At 60.2% G+C, this 18,232-nt stretch overlaps 8 protein-coding genes across 8 annotated transcripts; 3 read left to right on the top strand and 5 right to left on the bottom strand.

Annotated features, from left to right (window-relative positions):
- Positions 1 to 506: 506 nt before the first annotated feature.
- Positions 507 to 1,956, top strand: M421DRAFT_222651 (U3 small nucleolar RNA-associated protein 11). Its single transcript, XM_033588320.1, has 2 exons — positions 507 to 691; positions 747 to 1,956. Exons 1-2 carry the CDS (start codon positions 596 to 598, stop codon positions 1,497 to 1,499), a joined length of 849 nt encoding a protein of 282 aa, XP_033446564.1. The 5' UTR covers positions 507 to 595; the 3' UTR covers positions 1,500 to 1,956.
- On the bottom strand, positions 1,512 to 2,300 carry M421DRAFT_67938 (NAD(P)-binding protein; the record flags this gene model as incomplete). The annotated part of the gene is made up of 1 exon (XM_033596459.1): positions 1,512 to 2,300. The coding sequence occupies one exon, from the start codon at positions 2,298 to 2,300 to the stop codon at positions 1,512 to 1,514; it is 789 nt and encodes a 262-aa protein (XP_033446563.1).
- A 650-nt stretch (positions 2,301 to 2,950) lies between these two features.
- M421DRAFT_422999 (uncharacterized protein) lies at positions 2,951 to 3,425 on the top strand. The gene has a single exon (XM_033593330.1). The coding sequence runs from the start codon at positions 2,988 to 2,990 to the stop codon at positions 3,288 to 3,290; it is 303 nt and encodes a 100-aa protein (XP_033446562.1). The 5' UTR covers positions 2,951 to 2,987; the 3' UTR covers positions 3,291 to 3,425.
- A 670-nt stretch (positions 3,426 to 4,095) lies between these two features.
- Positions 4,096 to 4,695, bottom strand: M421DRAFT_45826 (TFIID-31kDa-domain-containing protein; the record flags this gene model as incomplete). The annotated part of the gene is made up of 1 exon (XM_033594682.1): positions 4,096 to 4,695. A coding segment is annotated over one exon (600 nt), but the record flags the coding sequence as incomplete, so codon positions are not given.
- Positions 4,696 to 4,900: 205 nt separating this feature from the next.
- On the bottom strand, positions 4,901 to 9,058 carry M421DRAFT_222697 (uncharacterized protein). The gene is made up of 2 exons (XM_033588321.1): positions 5,928 to 9,058; positions 4,901 to 5,843 (listed from the first exon to the last, which is right to left on the bottom strand). Exons 1-2 carry the CDS (start codon positions 8,631 to 8,633, stop codon positions 5,106 to 5,108), a joined length of 3,444 nt encoding a protein of 1,147 aa, XP_033446560.1. The 5' UTR covers positions 8,634 to 9,058; the 3' UTR covers positions 4,901 to 5,105.
- A 396-nt stretch (positions 9,059 to 9,454) lies between these two features.
- Positions 9,455 to 12,354, top strand: M421DRAFT_222714 (nuclear elongation and deformation protein 1). Its single transcript, XM_033588322.1, has 2 exons — positions 9,455 to 11,768; positions 11,867 to 12,354. The coding sequence occupies exons 1-2, from the start codon at positions 9,750 to 9,752 to the stop codon at positions 12,104 to 12,106; spliced, it is 2,259 nt and encodes a 752-aa protein (XP_033446559.1). The 5' UTR covers positions 9,455 to 9,749; the 3' UTR covers positions 12,107 to 12,354.
- Positions 12,355 to 13,927: 1,573 nt separating this feature from the next.
- M421DRAFT_67980 (MFS transporter) lies at positions 13,928 to 15,580 on the bottom strand (the record flags this gene model as incomplete). Its single annotated transcript, XM_033596461.1, has 4 exons — positions 13,928 to 14,726; positions 14,779 to 14,951; positions 15,004 to 15,312; positions 15,365 to 15,580. The coding sequence occupies 4 exons, from the start codon at positions 15,578 to 15,580 to the stop codon at positions 13,928 to 13,930; spliced, it is 1,497 nt and encodes a 498-aa protein (XP_033446558.1).
- Positions 15,581 to 16,532: 952 nt separating this feature from the next.
- Positions 16,533 to 18,219, bottom strand: M421DRAFT_68095 (uncharacterized protein; the record flags this gene model as incomplete). Its single annotated transcript, XM_033596479.1, has 2 exons — positions 16,533 to 18,136; positions 18,189 to 18,219. The coding sequence occupies 2 exons, from the start codon at positions 18,217 to 18,219 to the stop codon at positions 16,533 to 16,535; spliced, it is 1,635 nt and encodes a 544-aa protein (XP_033446557.1).
- Positions 18,220 to 18,232: the final 13 nt, after the last annotated feature.

The following is an 18,232-nucleotide window of genomic DNA, read 5'->3' as shown; positions in this document are numbered from 1 at the left end:
ATAAGCCTTGCCATAGATTAATCAACATATCGGCCACCGATCTGCCGGTGTCCTTGTACGGTGTCCTGAATGTTTGGCTATCTAGGAGTTCATACGGCTATGTTGAGATGCCGCCTTCTATACTATGAGACAATGGGAAGTTGGACAAGAACATGTACGGCTGTGTCACCGTGATGGGTATGCATTTGGAGACCTCGGCTCACCTCAGCTTCACTTGGATCAGCACCCACATTGGTTGATTCTAATTCCGTACTTCGTATGCTCACCCGTTTGGTAGAAATCATTAGCCCAAGTCAAACGCGGAAGAATTTGAAGAAAGTTGAAGGGATATAAAAGCTCGATTGGATACTGACATTGGATGCCCCTCTACAAAATATACTCCCAGTGACCAAACCTCAGAGACTGACACTGTGTTCTTGCATCGAGTACATGTGCAAGGGTCAATCAGACTAGTGCCAATCAAGCTAGGCTCCCGCCGTTACCTATCGATAGCGGCTGCCCAAAATTTCCACAACACCTTCCAGCCACACCACCTGCACAAACAACACTCACTTCAACAAAACTCACCCCTCATACCACTCCAAACTCGCCCATTATGTCATCCATGCGCAACGCCGTCCAGCGGCGCAATCACAAGGAGCGCGCACAGCCCGAAGAGCGCAAGAAATGGGGTCTGCTCGAGAAGCGCAAGGTATTTGACCCCAAACACTCGCCTATCTGCCTTCCCTCCTAACGTCACAATGTAGGACTACAAGCTGCGCGCAGCGGACCACCGGCAGAAGAAAGCGAAGCTCAAGATCCTCTCCGAGAAAGCACGCGACCGCAACCCCGACGAGTTCTCGTTCAAGATGATGTCTTCGAGCGTTGACAATAAGGGCCGCAAAGTGGCAGACCGCGGCAACGAGGCGCTGAGCATGGATGTGGTGAAGCTCCTTAAAACGCAGGATAGCGCATACATTCGCACGATGCTGCAGCAGGTGCGCCGCGAGCGGCAGAAGCTTGAAGAGCGGTTGGTGCTAGAAGACCAGGAGGTCCGGACACTGAAGGATGGGAGCGAAGAGAAGCAGGGCAAGCACAGGGTATTTGTGGAGAATGAGGAGGAGCAGGAGGAGTTTGATGCAGACAAGTGGTTTGGAGAGGGCAGGGCAATGCCGACGGCGAGCCGGCTGGAGGTTCCTGCTGCATGGGAGGACGACGAGGACGAGGATGATGACGAGGATGACGACGAAGAGGAGGAGCAGAGACCGCAGAAGAAGACGCCATCCGCGAAGAAACTGAGGGAGCAGGCAGAGAAGGTCAAGCAGATGAAGAAGTTTGACAAGACACGGTCACGCGCACAGTCAAGAACAGCGTTTCGACTGCAGATGGTCAAGAAGAAAGAGCGCGAGCTCGTCGCCGCAGAAGAAGAGTTGGAGAAGCAGCGGGCTAAGATGAACAACAGCGTCGGCGGCATCAACAAGAACGGCGTCAAATTCAAGATCAGGGAGCGCAAGCGCTGATTAATGATACCCCTACAACCGCGCCGGCATCCTCATCGCGCCGTCTAACCTCAGCACCGTTCCGTTCAGCATCTGATTTCCCACCACCTCCACCACCAGCCTCGCAAACTCGTCTGGTTCGCCTGCGCGCTTGGGGAACTCCATGCTGCTCTCCAGGCTCTTCTTAACCTTTGCGCTCATCATCTTCGTCATCGCGCTATCAAACATACTCGGCGCAATGGTGACGGCGCGGATACCGTACTTGCTGAGGTCCCTCGCCAGCGGGAGGGTCAGGCTCGCAACCGCACCCTTGGACGCTGCATACGAGACCTGGCCCATCTGGCCGTCGAACGCGGCCGAGGAGGCGATCATGATGATTACACCGCGCTCGCCGTCAGACCCATCGGGCGTGTTGAGTGTCATGTGCGGCAGCGCTTGGCGGATGAGGTCGAGGGTGCCGCGCAGGTTGATGTTGAGCACAAAGTCTATGCTCTCAATGCTCAGCGGCTCGTTTTTCTTGTCGATGATGAGGCCGGGTAGACCGACGCCTGCACCGGCTATCACGCCTCCTATGGGCGCCTGTGTCTCCGCAATCCAGGCCACGGTGCCGCTGATCGCAGAGGCGATGGCATCAGTTGAGGAAACGTCGGTTTCAAAGAATTTGGACCTTGTGCCCAGCTCAGACACGATTTTGGAGCCGTTGTCGCTGTTCAGGTCGAGCAGCGAGACGTAGCCGCCGAGTGAGTGTAGGGCGCGGGCTGTTGCGAGGCCGAGGCCGGACACGCCGCCGCTGATGATGAACGTGCGGCCTTTAACTTTCATGGTGTTGTTGCGATGTTCGACTGGCTGAGAGGGCGTCCGTAGAGGTTAATGCCAAGAAGTGTAGACTCGGATTTCGTGATGTGATACGGAGCAGATCGGTTGCTCTCGCTCGAATGAAAGAAATGTGTCGAGGAGAATGCAAGGAAGGAGATGCAGAGGTGAGGCATGTGGAAACGCCAATTCCGCAGGGCCTCGGCTCACTCATCATCGGCCTTTTCCTGCCAAACCCCCGACATGCACCCATTATCAGATTGCAGATCCCTGTCCCAAATCTCGAACCACCACCGAGCCCACTCCGCAGCACCACCACGACCACATCTGCGCGCCGACACCCAGCCTCGCCACGCCTCGACCCCGCCGTCTCGCGTCCTACCACCAGCGCACCCCGCAGACAGCGGCAATCCACAATGAGCGGCACACCAGGCGCCTCGATGCCGCCGGCGGCCAGCCCGGGGACGGCAGACAGCTACATCATCGGCACCAACACACGGCCGGCGAACCCGACGCCGCTGTCGGCGCCGCAGGAGCAGCAGGTGCGCGACCTGTACTACAAGAACGTGCGGGCCAAGTGCGCGCCGGAGATTGAAGGTAGGCCACGACTGCCAGGACCAAGAACGACGTCTGCTGCCATCTGCTGACATCCCGTTCGCAGCCTTTGCTGCATGCGCGCTCGGCCGCACACTGACCATGATCTACGCCTGTCGCGCGCCGCGGCTCGCGATGAACGCATGCATGCTGCAGTACCAGAACCAGGACGAGCTGGACCGGGCGCGGTCCGAGTGGTTTGAGCTCGCCGAGGAGCGGAAGCGGGCGCGCCGCGAGCACAAGCGGCGGCTGGAGGATGCGCGCGGGAAGCACAAGGAGTGGTGGAATCTGGACGACAGTGGACGGCTGATGGGGAAGAAGGCTGAGGAGGGCGCGGGGAGGAGGGAAGAGAATCGGGTTGATGCTTCGGGGGTCACGAGGGGTGGGGTGTGGGGCGGGACGTGAGGGTTTGCCTGGCTCTGGAGGTGGATTTGCAGCGCCGCGGATAAGGCTGGCGTGCGGATAAGGCTGGTGTGCGGATAAAGCTGGCGTGCGGATAAAGCTGGTGTGCGGATGAAGCTGGTGTGCGGATAAAGCTGGTGTGCGTTGGTTGGAGGCGTGCTGGAACCGCGCAGGATTGGGTGGCCATGTACAGATATCGGCGAATGTACTATATGACGACCGCAAGCACGAGCCACGCGAAGCATCGTCTGCTCGCCGAACAAGCCGGAGATGCAGCGCGGGAACAGCTCTCGTCTTGCATCATTGCTGCGTCGGGTCGAGACATGTACCTCGACGCCACAAGTCGTGAACGTCGTCGGCAACCGCGTGCTGAGCGTCTTGGAGAGGCAAACGCAACCACACACGTGAAAGATGAAATGCGCGCTGCATTGGCAGCCCGGCGATGCGCACAGCGGCTGCACCTAGAAGTGTTTTCCCGACCGGTCATGTCCTGCTCCAAAACGCCATGCAATGCCACAGTGGTCCCTTGTCCGCCCGCCCCCAGCCCAGCGGTCCCTTGTCTGTCCGCCCCCGGCCCAGCGCCTCTCCGACGTGGCGTCGATGGTACACACCGCTCGCTGTCGCGCGTCCGCCCGCCCGCTCACCCCATCACCTCCTGAAACTCATCCTCATCCACGTCCTCCTCATCCATACCGCCCATCTCCGTATCCGCCGCGTCCCCAAACCCATCCGCAGCGCCAACCGGACCCCCCTCGCCCATCGTCTCATCCACATCCTCGACCGCATCCTCGTCCACGTCCTCATCACCCTCCCACGCCTCGCGCACCCCCCACCCCACGCCGGTGAAACAGTACCGCTCAGGCGGCAGCCTCACGCCAAACTCGCGCTCAACGCGCGGCAGCGCAACGCGGTTCCGCTCGCTCGCAATGTCAGCGAGGAACTCCTTGCCGAGGCCCGCAGCGGGACTCATCTGCGCCGCGCGCCCCGCGACACTGGTGCGCAGGGCATTCAGACTCACGCCCTCGTCGGCGGCGGTGTCGCGCTTCTTCTTCTCGCCCGGCGGCAGCGAGGAGGGGACGGGCGGCTCGTAGGCCAGCGCGTCGCTCAGCACGCCTGACGTGTATCTGTACGCGAGGTCGAGGAGCTGGAGTGGGACCCGCTCCGTGTACGCGTGCACGCCCATGTTGGCGAGGAGGAGGTGCATGAGGCGCGCATCGCGGGGGCGTTTTGTTGCGCCTGTGTCGAGGAGTGAGGTTGGGGGGTAGGCGGTGGAGGGCGTTGTGGAGGTTGTGAGCGGGTGCGCGGCGGACTGGGGTTGTGAGTGTGAGGGGGGGGAGTTTGTGTGCGCCGCGCTTGCGGTCGCGGGCGGTGTGGAGATGCCGTTTGTGTCTGGGGTGGGCGACGCCATGGTTGTGCCGTTGTGGTGGTGGAATTGGGTTGTGCGGTCGAGGAGGCCTGTCAGGTCGCGGTTGGTTCGCGTTGCGCGGCTTGGCGGTGCGGCTCTGCGCAGGGATGCTGGAATCCGGGGTGAGAGCGCTAGTGTCTCCAGATGATGTGCCCAGCTTGTCTCCAGATGATGTGCCCAGCTTGTCGCCAGATAATGTGCCCGGCTTGTCTCCAAATAATGTGCCCGGCTTGTCGCCAAATAATGTGCCCGGCTTGTCGCCAAACAATGTGCCCGGCTTGTCGCCAAACAATGTGCCCGGCTTGTCGCGCACCGCACTTGGCCTCAACCTACTGCTCACTCTTCACGCATCCAGGCGACAGGGAGCAGGATGCACACAAACGATACGAGTTGATTACAGGGATATATACTCATCACGCCTTCAGCCCCAGCCCCTCCACATGCCCCTCATCAGCCACGTCCTCGTCGCCCGTGGCCTCGCTGGCAATGCTCTCGTGCAGACTCGGCGTCTTGTCCTTCCTGCCAATGCGCTTGATGCTGCCCCAGCCCAGCAGGCCGCCCTTGTCCTTGGGCGTGCCCAGACTCGGGGAGTTGTGGTTGCTGCCATCGACGCTCTTGCCGAAGAAGCCGCTGGAGCCGTCGAGCTCGTCCGCCGCGTCGGGCGTGCCGGGCACCTCGCCCTTTTTGGCGAACAGCGGGTTCTTCTTGCCAAACGAGAGGAACTGCGACGTGCTGCCCTTGCGCGTGAGCTTCTGCATGAACGACTCCTTGCCGACGGAGCCCGTGTGGTCCGACGTGGCCTGGGAGACGCTGCGCTCGAGGGATTCGCGCGGCGAAGCTTCCGAGGCGTCGGCGGTGGAGATGATGGACGGCGTGTCGCGGGATGGGCGGGGGAAGGGCTCGTGCGGAGACGCGGGGTGGCTGCCGTCGGCGGAGGGGTCGAAGGCGACTTGCTTCTCCTTTTCTTTGCCCTTGCACCTCTCCGCCTTGGTCTTCTCCTTCTTCTCGGCCTTTTCCGCGCGCTTGGCTTCCTTCTCCGCGGCGCGCTTCGCTTTCTCCTCCTCCGACTTCTTACCGAGCCCGAGCGTCAGGGTAAAGGCCGCTGCCGCCGGATTGAGCGCGGTGGGCGGCGTTCCTGGCAGGGGGGGAATGTCTCGGGGCAGGGGGGCAATGTCTCGGGGCAGGGGGGGAATGTCTCGGGGCAGGGGGGCAATGTCTCGGGGCAGGGGGGGAATGTCTCGGGGCATGTGGGATGCAGACGACTGTGGCCGTGTGCCAATCGGCGCCTGCATGGGCGAGCGAACGTTGGAGGGAAAGTCCAGGATGTCGTCGTGCATCGAGTCTTCATTCACGGCCAGGTTCGTGGTCGAGCCGTGCTGCACAGAGGGGCGGCGCGATGGCATCCTCGACCACGACGAGGTGTTTGTGTTGTTGACGCTCCAGTCGACGCCAAGCGGACTGCTTCTGGCGCCAAACGCGTCGACGCCCCAGCCGAACCTCGTCTGACTCTCGGTAGAGGGACGAGGCAGAACCATGCCCTCGCCCGACTTGGTGGAGCCCTGACGGGGCGAGGACGGTCGCTCCGTTCCTAGCACGGACGTCAGCCAAGGGTCGTTCCTGGTGCCAAACATGTTGAACGTGCGCTTGCGCGTCGGCACATGAGCTTTTGGACTGCTCGACGCTTCCGCGGGCTGGGTCTTTGTTCGGATAAACGAGTCGTACCAGGCGCCCTCGGTGCTGCCGCGGCGACGCGATGAGCCCACAGCGTCGAGGCCAAACTCTTGCCGGGGCAGCGACTGGCTCTGGGAAGGCTTCAGAGAGCCCAGCGCAGGGCCCTGGCCAGAAATGGTCTTGCCCCGCTGCCTGTTCAATCCAAACAGTCCGCCAAACCTGCTCTGGGAGTTCATAAACGAGCTCGAGGACGACTGTATCGAGCGCTTGTCGGGGTCAATGTTTTCGGGATTCGGGAAGAACTGGAGCGGGCCGCTCTCGCGCGGACTGGCCAAGACACTGGGCGACGGACTCTCGGGCGGCGAGACGGGCGTGTGCTGGTCGCTGGGCGGGTTGGCGTGCCCGAGAGCGCCAAGCCCAGGGAGGACATTGCGCGTGTTCGGCGAGGGCTCGAGCGAGTACAGTCTGGGTGGGCCGATGAGATCGTCATGTTCGCTGTCGGTCAGGCCTAGGTCGTCGCCAAAGAGACCAGCCGGGAGCAGTGCGCCGGCAGTGGGACTCATCGGTGCACCGCCGGTCAGTGACTCGAGATCAGCCTGAGACATTTGCGAGAAGGAGATGGTGTGTCCGTGGCCGCGGGGAGGCAGCGCCATGCCGTTTACAGGATTGAAGTAGGGCGTGACAGAGGCAAACGGCGGCGAGGAAGACACCGTCATGCTGTTAAAGGGCGCCGAAGACGTCTGCACGAAGCCGCCGGGAGCACTGAGCATGCCTTCGCGCATGCTCAGAGGGCGCTGGCGCTGGCCGGTCCCCCTGGCCGGGCCAACTCGCGGCACGGCTGGGTCGTCGTAGAGCTGCGGCTGGCTCAGGCGGCGCTGCTGCAAGTACTGCAGCCTGTTGGTAGCTTCCTGATTGGCGCGGTCTGCCTCGGTGAACAGCTGCCAGGCCTGGGCGTACTGCTGCTGCAACAGGCCCAGGGTCATCTTCCAGCGGTTGTCCTCTTCGCGCTCGGCGTTGTCGGTGCCATCCGGAGCTTCGCCGCCGTCCTGGCCGTCCTCGAGCTGCTTCCTCTCCTCCTCCAGGGCTTTGATCTGGATTCCCTTTTCGCGGATGGCGTCCTCGAGCAGCTTGTTGGCCTGCGTTTCCTCCTCGTACCTGTCCTTGGCGTCCTGGATGCGCTTCTGCGACGCCTCCTTGTACGCCTCCTGCTCTTCCCTCATCTTGGCGGCAGTCGCACGGAGCTCGACAGACTCGCGGGACCACTTGGCCGTGTCGTCCTTTAGCTTCTTCCGCTCGGCCTCCTTCTGGCGGAAGAGTCTCTCCTGGTGGGTGCGGCGCGTCTGTGCGGCAGCGCTCTGGCGCTCGAGGGTCGCGACCTCCTTGCGCAGGTCGCGGCTGGCGTCCTCCTTCTCCTTCAGGGCCGCCTTCTTCTCGTCCCGCCGGTCGACCAGGACGAGCCGCTGGGTGACGGCGTCCTGGTCCTCGTCCTGGATCTGGCGGTCCATGTCGTCGAGGTCGCGGCGCAGCGCGTCCAGCTTCTCCGTCAGGGCGCGGATGGAATCGCTCGAGTCGGTCGCGGCGCGCGCGTCGTCTGCCGTCTGCGAGGCGGGCGACGATCGGCGCGCGATGCCCGGCCTCTGGCGGGCCGTGCTGTTGCTGTGCTCGCGGCTCATGAGCGGCGCAGCAAACGGCGTGGCGACGTCGGCGAGCGACTTGTTCGGGCGGACCACGGGGGGCGGGTTGGCGTCGTCGTCGTCGGTGGCAGGGCCGTGGGCGGCGGGCGGGGCGGCGGCATAGTGCTGGTCCGAGTCGGCGGGCAGCGTGCGCAGGCGGATGGGCGCGCTGGGGGCCTGGAAGTTGGACGAGTTGAAGGTGACGACGCGGATGGTGTAGTGGCGGGCCGGCTGCAGGTTCTCAATGGTGGCCGACGTGTCGTGCGGGGCGACATGGCCGACGTCGATGCCGTTGATGCGGATCACGTACCGCAGCACCGAGGCGCGCTCGGGCGACTTCCAGTGCAGCAGCACGCCGTCGGCCTTGATGCCGGCGAGCGAGACGAGCGGCGCGACGGGGACCTCGAGGCCGAGCACGTGCACAAGTGTCTCGACGGGCTGCGAGAGGACCTGGTAGGCGCGGACGGCGACCCAGAAGAGCGCGAGCACGATGCAGGTGGTGCGCAGCCAGCCGGACGACGAGAACAGCAGCGTCTCCATGTCGTAGCGCGCCACGTCCGGCGGCCAGTACAGCGACGCGGCAGGGTCGGAGAACATGCCGGCGTCTCTACAACATGCGACAGCAGTCGCTCGTCTGTCGGCTCTGGGGGCGTTGTGGGTTGCAGACGGGAAGACGTGGAGACGTGGACGTGGAGATGTGAAGACGTGGATGTGGAGATGTGAAGACGGAGGACGCGAAGATGTGAAGACGGAGGACGCGGGGATGTGAAGACGGAGGACGCGAAGATGTGAAGACGGAAGTGTGAAGACGGAAGACGTGAAGGCGTGAAGATGTCAAGATGTGAAGACGTGAAAATGTGAACATGTCAAGATGCGAAGATGCACAAGCGGGCCGGCTCCCTCAGCGGCGCAGCACGCTTGGCCTGCAGGGCATCTCCACATGGAGCCGCCTGGCAGCTACCGGTAGCGGGGTGGCGGCGCCAGATTCTGTGCATGACGGGCTTGAGAGTACGACTGGTACTCGTAGAGCCTCGTGGATGCTCCCAGAGATGGCCCTAGAGTGCTGGTAGAGTGCAGTCGGACAATCTCCACGCCAGGGACACTCGCCTGCAGCCCGAGCCAGTAGGCAGCGCGTCGTCACCACGCCCGCAGAGCCGTGGTGGAGCAGTTGAGCTCAACGCATCTGGTGTCTGCTGCAGCCTTGGTTGGCATGTGAAAAGCACACATTTTGCATGCACCAAACTCGGCTCGTCCACTACCAGACCCTTCACGATGCTCTGAAAGCACGGGACTCGACATTGCTTTGAAAGCACGGGACTTGACATTGCTTTGAAAACACGGGACTCGACATTGCTCTGAAAGCACGGGACTGGACAGTGATTGCTGGGTCCGCTTTGCTTCCGGCACATCTCGCACCTGACCTCCACCGGCGTTCCTCGGTCGCTGCTAGGCAGTCGACGAGAGCTGACCTCGCTCCGTCATACTCGCACGCTCCTCCCCCCAACGCCGACTTAGCCGTGACGGCGCAGACCAGGCCGCGCATGTGAAGAAACTCGGCTGCGTCTAGACGGTCGTCTACAGGGCACAGCGCCACGAGACTCGACATCCACCATTGCTGCGAGACTCGACATCGACCATTGCCGCGAGACTCGACATCCACCATTGCCGCGGGACTCGACATCGACCGTCGCCGCGAGACTCGACACACCCGCCATGAACTACGTGCGCTCCATCGCCGGCGGCGTGTCCAAGGGCTGGAACTCAATCAACCCGGCCACGCTGAGCGGCGCCATTGACACCATCGTCGTCGAGCGCGACGATGGCACCATGGCCTGCTCGCCCTTCCACGTCCGCTTCGGCAAGTACCAGATCCTGCGGCCCTCGGACAAAAAGGTCGAGTTCCGCGTCAACGGCGAGCTGCAGGACTACTCGATGAAGCTCGGCGAGGGCGGCGAGGCCTTCTTCGTCTTCGAGACGTCGGCCAGCATTCCCGTCGGCATGCAGACGTCGCCGCTGGCCTCGCCCACCGCCAGCCCCGAGCAGAAGCCCGTCGAGACGCCGCCGAACCAGATGCTCGACGACCCCGAGCCGCTCGATCTCGCGAGCCTCGACTCGACCCTGCGCCGCAGAGGCCGCCTGTCCATGTCGGTCCCGCCGTCGGACGCGCAGTACAACGAGGCCGACTTTGAGCGCCCAAAGTCGGGCGACTGGTCGGGCTTCCATGTGCAGCGCGCCAGCACGGACACGGTCGTCGCCCCCGAGACGGACGCCTTCCCCGCACACGTCGACGGCGGCAAAGAGCACGGCCCGCTCGAGATCAGCAGGGAGGATGCCACGAGGTGGAACCGCTCCGCGCGCTCGGCCAGCCCGCCGCCCGTCTCGCAAGCCGAGGCGCTCGCCCGCGCCATCAAGCTCTCGCGCAAGCTGTACTCGTCCAACATACCCAACAAGGTCACCGACAACGGCGATCTCGAGCTCGACATGACGGGCTACAAGAGCAGCGAGCAGGACGCGCTGCGGGCAGAGGTCCTTGCCAGGAACATTCTGTCCGACGAGCTGGCTGGCGACTACGACATTGGTGCCCTGATAGGGGCCGACGAGAACGGCAACCTCTGGATCTACAGCAGCGAGGACGCCAAGGCCGCCGCCATGCAGAAGATGGCCCAGAGCGTCTTCAGCGAACCCTCGCTGGACGCCGTCTCGGACCCGGGCTACCAGAGCGACAGCGGCGTCAGCGACGCCACGGCAGACTTTCCCCTGCACAGGCGCAACGACTCGGACAGCGCCCTGGGCCTCTCTGCCCCCCACTCGCCCGCCGAGCAGCACCAGAAGAAGGCCGAGACGCGCAACTACGCAAAGACGCTGCGGCTCACGTCGGACCAGCTGAAAGCGCTCAACCTGAAGCCCGGCCAGAACACCATGTCCTTTACGGTGAATCGCTCAAAGTGCGAGGCCTACATGTTCTACTGGCAGCACGACGTGCCGATTGTCATCTCCGACATTGACGGCACCATTACAAAGTCGGACGCCCTGGGCCACGTCCTGAACATGATTGGTCGCGACTGGACGCACAAGGGCGTCGCCAAGCTGTACACGGACATTGTGAACAACGGCTACAACATCTTCTACCTCACTTCACGCTCCGTCGGCCAAGCCGACACCACCCGCGCCTACCTCAACGGCGTCGTCCAGGAAGACCACAAGCTGCCGCGGGGGCCCGTCATCATGAGCCCGGACCGCACAATCGCCGCCCTGCGCCGCGAAGTCTACCTCCGCAAGCCCGAGGTCTTCAAAATGGCCTGTCTGCGCGACATCATGCAGCTCTTCGACAAGCCCGCCGGCCAGACGCCCTTTTACGCCGGCTTCGGCAACCGCTTCACAGACGCCCTGTCCTACCGCAGCGTCAACATCCCCAGCACCCGCATCTTCACCATCAACTCCAACGCCGAAGTCAGCCTCGACGTTCTCTCCCTCAACAGCTACAAGACGGGCTACGCGTCCATGCGCGAGATTGTCGACCACTTCTTCCCCCCCGTCGGCCTGCTCGTCCCCGCAGGCGGCGAGAACTTTACAGACTTCAACTACTGGCGCGACAAGCCCCTCGACATGGACGACTTCACCGACTCGGAGGACGACTCCGATGACGACCAGACCGAGGCCGGCTCCTACCGCAGCGAAGACGAGGGCGACGTCGGCGAGGATCTGGAGGCGAGCTACATGACAAACGAGAGCGTCGACGGCGAGGACCTGGGGGAGAGCGTCGACGGCGAGGATCCAGAGGAGAGCGTCGACGCCGGGCATCTGGGGGCGAGCTACATGGCAAACGAGAGCGGCGACGACGAGCATCTGGAGGCGAGCTACATGGCAAACGAGAGCGGCGACGGCGAGCACCTAGAGGCGAGCTACACGGCAAACGAGAGCGGCGACGACGAGGGCGCCATGGAGCACAGCATCCTCGAGACCATCGAAGGGAGCGACGGGGAGTATCGAGGCGAGCATGTGGACGCGCCCTACGATCCGCAGAATCTCGATGGCGTCCATGGTGGCGAGGACGACGAAGAGTACAGTGAAGATGAGACGGAGATTGGAGACGCGACCCCGGCCATTGCCCAGAAAGACCTCGCAAGACCACACACCCCGGACCCGCATCTGCGTCGGAAACACAGCGTCCCCGAGATCAGCAAGCGCATGGCCGAGCGCGCCGCCGAGCGCATGAGCAAGCTCGATATCAGAGACGGCATCAGAGACGGCACCAGAGACGGCACCAGAGACGGCACCAGAGACGGCACCAGAGACGGCACCAGAGACGGCATCAGAGACGGCATCAGAGACGACGGGTCCACGCCCACGGCCAGCCCCAGGCGGTAGTCGGCTCCAATCTGGCCCCATGGTGGCCGTTCGCGCCCGTTTGCGCCAAGTGGACGCCAGTGTAGAAAAGTAAGGAAGAGACGAGATTAGTGCAGCAGCGAGAGTGTGTCCGTTTTTCTTTTGCATAGCATACTGGCGTTTTGGACGGTCTCATTTCACACCATCATGTCACCGCATCTTGCGCGTCGCATAGCGCGATGCGTATCCAATCAATCAATCAATCAATTAGTCAATCAGCATCATTCACTCACCATCCCATCCTCCTTTTCTCACCCTGTCGCAGCCATTGGCAACCCGCCTCGTTGAATGCGGGCAATCTGCGTTGCACTGTTCATCAGGCTGGCCGTGGAGGTCATGATGGTTGCGGTGCAGTCCACGTGAAGCATGATGGTTGCGGCGCAGTCCACGTAAAGCATGATGATTGCGGCGCAGTCCACGTGAAGCATGATGGTTGCGGTGCAGTCCACGTAAAGCATGACCAGGAGCGCTGCAATCTTGCGTGAACCTCCCTCCATCTCACCCGTCGGTCTTTACTCTAGCACGCCGCATCATGCGTATCCATCTCCTCGTCCCATCATTTTCTTCTGTCTCGCGGTCATGACTTTGCTGTCCGTTTTGGAGCTGCTGAGAGCCTTGATGGACTCGAGAATCTTGGATAGAGGAGCATGGCATGCGTGCATGCTTACAAGTATAGTCGACTTGTAATTACAGTCGACTTGTAATGATAGTCAACTTGTAATTACAGTCAACTTGTAATTACAGTCAACTCATAATGATAGTCACCTCATAATGATGGTCACCTCATAATGATAGTCAACTTATAATTACAGCCAGCAACCGACTTACGACCCTGCGAATGATGACTCTAGGTCTGTGGCGAAATAGCCGGCCAGAGAAATACCAGTGCCGTCGCGTTGGACTCAATGTCAAACCTCTCTTGTACAGGACCTTGGAAAGCTGGTCCGGAACTCTGCAAACGTCAAATTTCAACATGCACATCCATGCTTTGCTTTGTAACGTCGTTGTGTTCTCGCACTGTGGTCTACGACTGCATTGCCCTGCTCGCTCTACAACAACACCACCTCGTGTCCCTAGCAGTATCAGGTCCTCCCTGCTACGACGCCCCCCCGTTCAGACTCTACCGTACAGCCAACGGAAAAGCATTGATCGAAATTCTCTAGTCCCGAAGCATCATCATAAAGGTGGGCCACACGTAGACCCACATAAATCACAATGGTGCGTGGAGCGCCAGTAAGACCCAGCATCTCAGCATCGGACCTGCTGGCTATGAAGCGACTTGCCGGCGCCGAATTGCAGAAGTGGACACACCCATGGACAGGGAAGGAGCTAGTCAAGGTGCTTTGTGGAGTTGATTTGCATAAATACTATCCAAGGACTACTAATCCCAGCCATCGGCCGCAGAGCGATGCAAACAAATGCCAATCAACCTGATTGCAGTGAATGAGAAGTGGGGACTTGATTTCCGAGCAGAAAGCCTCCGTTGAGACGGTTTGTTGCAGTCGCTAGTAGACGTAGAAGACCATGGTCTCCGGGTTGCTCTGCCTCATCTTCCTGTTCTTATGCTGCAGGCTGAAGCGCATCAACCACACGGCGGCGATGGCCACGAACGAGAACGAGATACTCGCCATCCACGCCTTGAGGAACCGGGGGTTGTCGGTCGACGGCCACAGGTACGGCGTGTAGATGCTGCTCATGTTACCCAGCGAGTTGCACAGCGCGAGCGCAACGGCCTTCTTCTCGGGCGTCTGGCCCAGCGTCACGCTCGTCCAGCCCAGCATGATGTTGTTGATGCCGAACGAGAATGTGACGAAGATGAAGATGGCGACGAAGCGGGCGGGGACGTTGGTGGTTACGGCGGGAATGATGAAGCCGGCGATGATGATGGATTTGCAGATGGTGATGTGCCAGGTGCGCTCGTTGTAGCGTCCGGAGGTGTAAGACATGATGATGGCCATTGCAGCGGCCAGGAGGTAGGGCGGGCAGGTCAGCGCAAGCGTGACCGTGGTGCTGTATCCGAGCGTCTTGACGACAGTGGGCAGGAACGACTGGAAGCTGACGGACGAGATGTGGGTGTTGTACATCAGGCAGAAGACCCATGTGCGCCAGTCGGCCAGAGCCTGGCGCAGACCGACCCACACACTGGTAGCCTCCTCACGCTGAGTGGTGTCGGCGGCGATGCGCTTGTGAGCGAGTTGCCTCTCGGATTCGCTGAGCCAGCGGGTCTGCAGGGGGTGGTCGGGAAGCATGAAGAAGGAAATGCATGCAATGCCAATGGAGAGAGCGCCCTGGATGAGGAAGAGCCTGGTTGGGAGTGATCAGTGTTGCGACGAGCACAAAATCGACGAGGACTTACCAGCGCCAACCTGCGAGACCATGGGTGCCATCAAGCCCGGCGAAGACACCAGCAGCAATCAGACCGGCGAAACTCGAAGCAATCATATTGCCAGTGTAGAAGATAGCCATGCGGGTGGCGATCTCCTTCTTGGTGTAGAACAGCGACAAGAGGAAAAGAGCACCGGGGTAGAACTGTCGATCTAGTCAGTTGCTGCGCCTCATAGCGATAGTTTGTTGTACTTACGGGAGCTTCCGTGACGCCGAGCATAAAGCGACAGGCCAGCATACTGCCAAAATCATTGGCCAAGAAGGTCAAGAGGCAGACTATTGACCAGGCCATGCAGAAGCCACCCAAGTACCATGACGGGCGCACTCGGTTAAGAATCATGTTGGACGGAATCTGCCCGGCGATGTAGCCCACGAACAGGATGGAGATTAGTGTGTTGTACTGTGTACCCTTGAGGCCAAGATCTTTCTCTAACGAGTTGAGTTTGGCGTTGACAAGGGCGTTGCGGTCCAGGAAGTTGAAGAAGTACATGATCCAAAGCATAGGCTGTTAGTTGAATTAGCAGTTGCATTAGATGTCCTTGCATTCTGTCACTTACGAGGATGGTGCGATCGAGCTTCTTAACAAGAGCAATCTCCTCGGGATTGGTTTTGCTGCGAGCGCCGAAAGCGTCAAGATCCGCATCTGCCTCTACCTTGGCCAGAGAAAGATCTTCATGAGTATCGACGCGTTCCACATAATTCGCGTCTACGATATCCTTCTTCTCGTTGGCGGCGGTCACGCCGTGTGCTGGGGCGTGGTTGATGATGGCCATGTTCCCGCGATATCAGAAGGCTGGGTACTGTGAAGGAGCCTGACAAGGGTTGGAATGAACGTCGATCAGCGTGGTCTCATCATCTTATAGGGGTTTGATCGACCAATACCTTCGAGCCTCAAACTGCCCCCCAAGCCTAGCCTAGACGCAGCTATCCAGTCTGGGGCTCTTGATCCGGCATAGTGGCTTGAGATGTCTTGGTGTTGAGTCGTCTGCTGCAAAGCTATGCCTTTTATGACTAGACACCTCGTGCTACCCCAGACCATCCCCCGCATACCAAGTAGATCCCCCCACGCGACCCCGGACTAAGACTCCCAGATCAATGGATTGTCTAGAACAATACGAACTGCCCAATCACAATCCAAATCCAGACTTTGCAGCTGCAACAGATCGGCGGAGACGCCGAACACGGTCCCACACCGATGACAGAGATGCTCAGTGGACCTCGTCTTTGTGTTGAGGCCGAGCCACTTGTATTCCTAGCGGAGGTCTTGGCCTACGGCAAGTGAAGGCGGTCCTCGGGCGGACTCCGGGACTCATGTATAGGCCCTGCACACATTTCCAAAAATTGTCCAATTACATTCCTGCACAGCAATCCCAGTTACGGTCTGTCTGAACCTCGTGTCATTGCCCTCGCAACGCGGCACGTGGGCAGGCCGTGGGGGTTCACACAATGGTTGAAAGCCAAGCCCGCAGTGCTTCTATTGTGGCGGAGCTTGCGCAACAATAAAAAGGCCAATCGAGAGTCAAGACCAGTTGTGGCCAAGACGTGGAGGAATGAGGGGAAGGGGCCCAGTGCCGGCAGGTTACGAACTGATATCCGAGGGACGGCGAGAAAAGCTCAAGAGGGAGTCGAGGGAAAGGGCGGAGCATTAGAAAAAAATCGTCAATCGAGCCGTGGCATTATTGCGATGAGAAGACAAGCTCTTGATGCCGGATGTGCTCTTGTACTCTAACGGGCGGGCGTGGTCGACGCCACGACTTCATGACCGCCAGCTCGTGGATCCGAGATCTTCGCACAGTACGTCTGTACCGGCACAATACCGCCACTCCTATCGGGCGCCGCTCTCCAGCTCACCTCCCTTGTTCTCGCCAGGCTCTCCAGTTCATCCAGTCTGTTGAGCGTTGCCTTCAAATGCTCTTCGAAGCCCTCCTCATTGCAGATCTCGCGGAAAGCGTTCTGCATTGGCACTGAGTCTGCACGCACCATGCCCCATGCATCGATGTGGATGACATTTATGTGGTCGAACGGCCTTACGAAGTCGGCACGTGTGATTATCTGGCGCGCCTCGTGAAGTGGAATCTCAGGGAGCACACCGTCTGGGTCTGCAAGCTCTTTCTCGCGACTTACGAGAGCGCGAGCTAGCACGATAGCTGCAGCACAGAACTTCTGCTCCTCTTCGACATCATCGTCCATCGAATCGCCGAGGATCCAACACTGGTTCAGGAACCACGACTTTTCTCGCCTGTTGATATTTGCGCATATTTGCAGCATGTCGTCAGACTTTGCAACTTGGTTCAGGAAGATGAGTCGGCCGCCAACTTTTGCGAAGACCTCCTCGAGGATGCTTTGCGGTACGTGCTCGTTGTGGTACTTGGCGCGATACTTTCTGAGGGATTCAATGACCAAATCTTTGCGAACGTCTCGGATGTTCATGACGTGCATGTTGGTGGCATGCGGTATCAGCCGCTCCATCGTCCAGTGCTCATCCGATGTGAAGACGACGGTGACCAGCTCATTGCTTGACCAGATCTCCGCTCGCTGCTGCAGGATTTCTAGCAAGTCGCGGCCTTGATCATCGTCCTTGCAGAGATGGATGTTGTTAATGACCATGAGCAGAGGCTTGCCACGACGCTTCCTCATCGAAAGCGCGACTTTCTCCAACTGGTTCAACGCTCTCTCAATGTCGAGGAGCGGCGTGCTGTCTCGCGGCCCTCTGATACTGAACAGCCCTCCAATGTAGTCTTCGTGGAACTCGTAGTCGATCGACTTGCCCAGCCGCGTCCTAAATACTTCCAGCTCGCTGTGTGCCTCGAGCATAGCTACACCGTCTCCATGGACCTGGCGCATAGCCTCGATGAGCAAGGCTCGCTTCCCTGTGCCTCTCTCGCCGATAATGAGGTAGTATTTGCCGCGGGTTTTACCGCTTACTATGTCGTTGACCTGCTCCTGCTCGTCTCTCGGCACCCAAAACTCCTTCTCCACAATCTCCTGGATCTTGTCCGGGTTGGCACCATAGGCGATACGGCCTAGCGCAACGCGCTCTTGCGAGCTGTAGCCCTTCGAGAAGGCATTCTCGATCTTGCTTCTGACAGTCTCCTTATAGAACAAGCTATATCCATAACCGCCAAGAGCTAGGCCTAGCAACGAAATAAGGGCTACGGTGCTACCCTCAAGAACGCTGCGTGCGAACTTGCTCCGCTCCTGCTTGTCGTGAGCGTTGTTTCCAGCCTTGTGGTTGTGCTCTGTCGGTCGTTCGGCGGTCGAAGGTGGCTGTCGAAGCAGAGAGGGTTGGAACCTAGCAGGGCGCCTGCTAAGGGGCAACAGAAGCCATCCTGCACCTTCTTGTCAGCAACATCATCCTACTTATTGTCCTATATCACAAACCTCGCGTGAGACTTCTTATAGGACGTGGCATTTGTGGCTTGAGT

This window comes from Didymella exigua (assembly GCF_010094145.1).
Source record: "Didymella exigua CBS 183.55 unplaced genomic scaffold M421scaffold_23, whole genome shotgun sequence".
NCBI lineage: Eukaryota > Fungi > Ascomycota > Dothideomycetes > Pleosporales > Didymellaceae > Didymella > Didymella exigua.
Note: the sequence above shows the minus strand (reverse complement) of the source record. Positions and strands in the feature narration are given on the sequence as shown.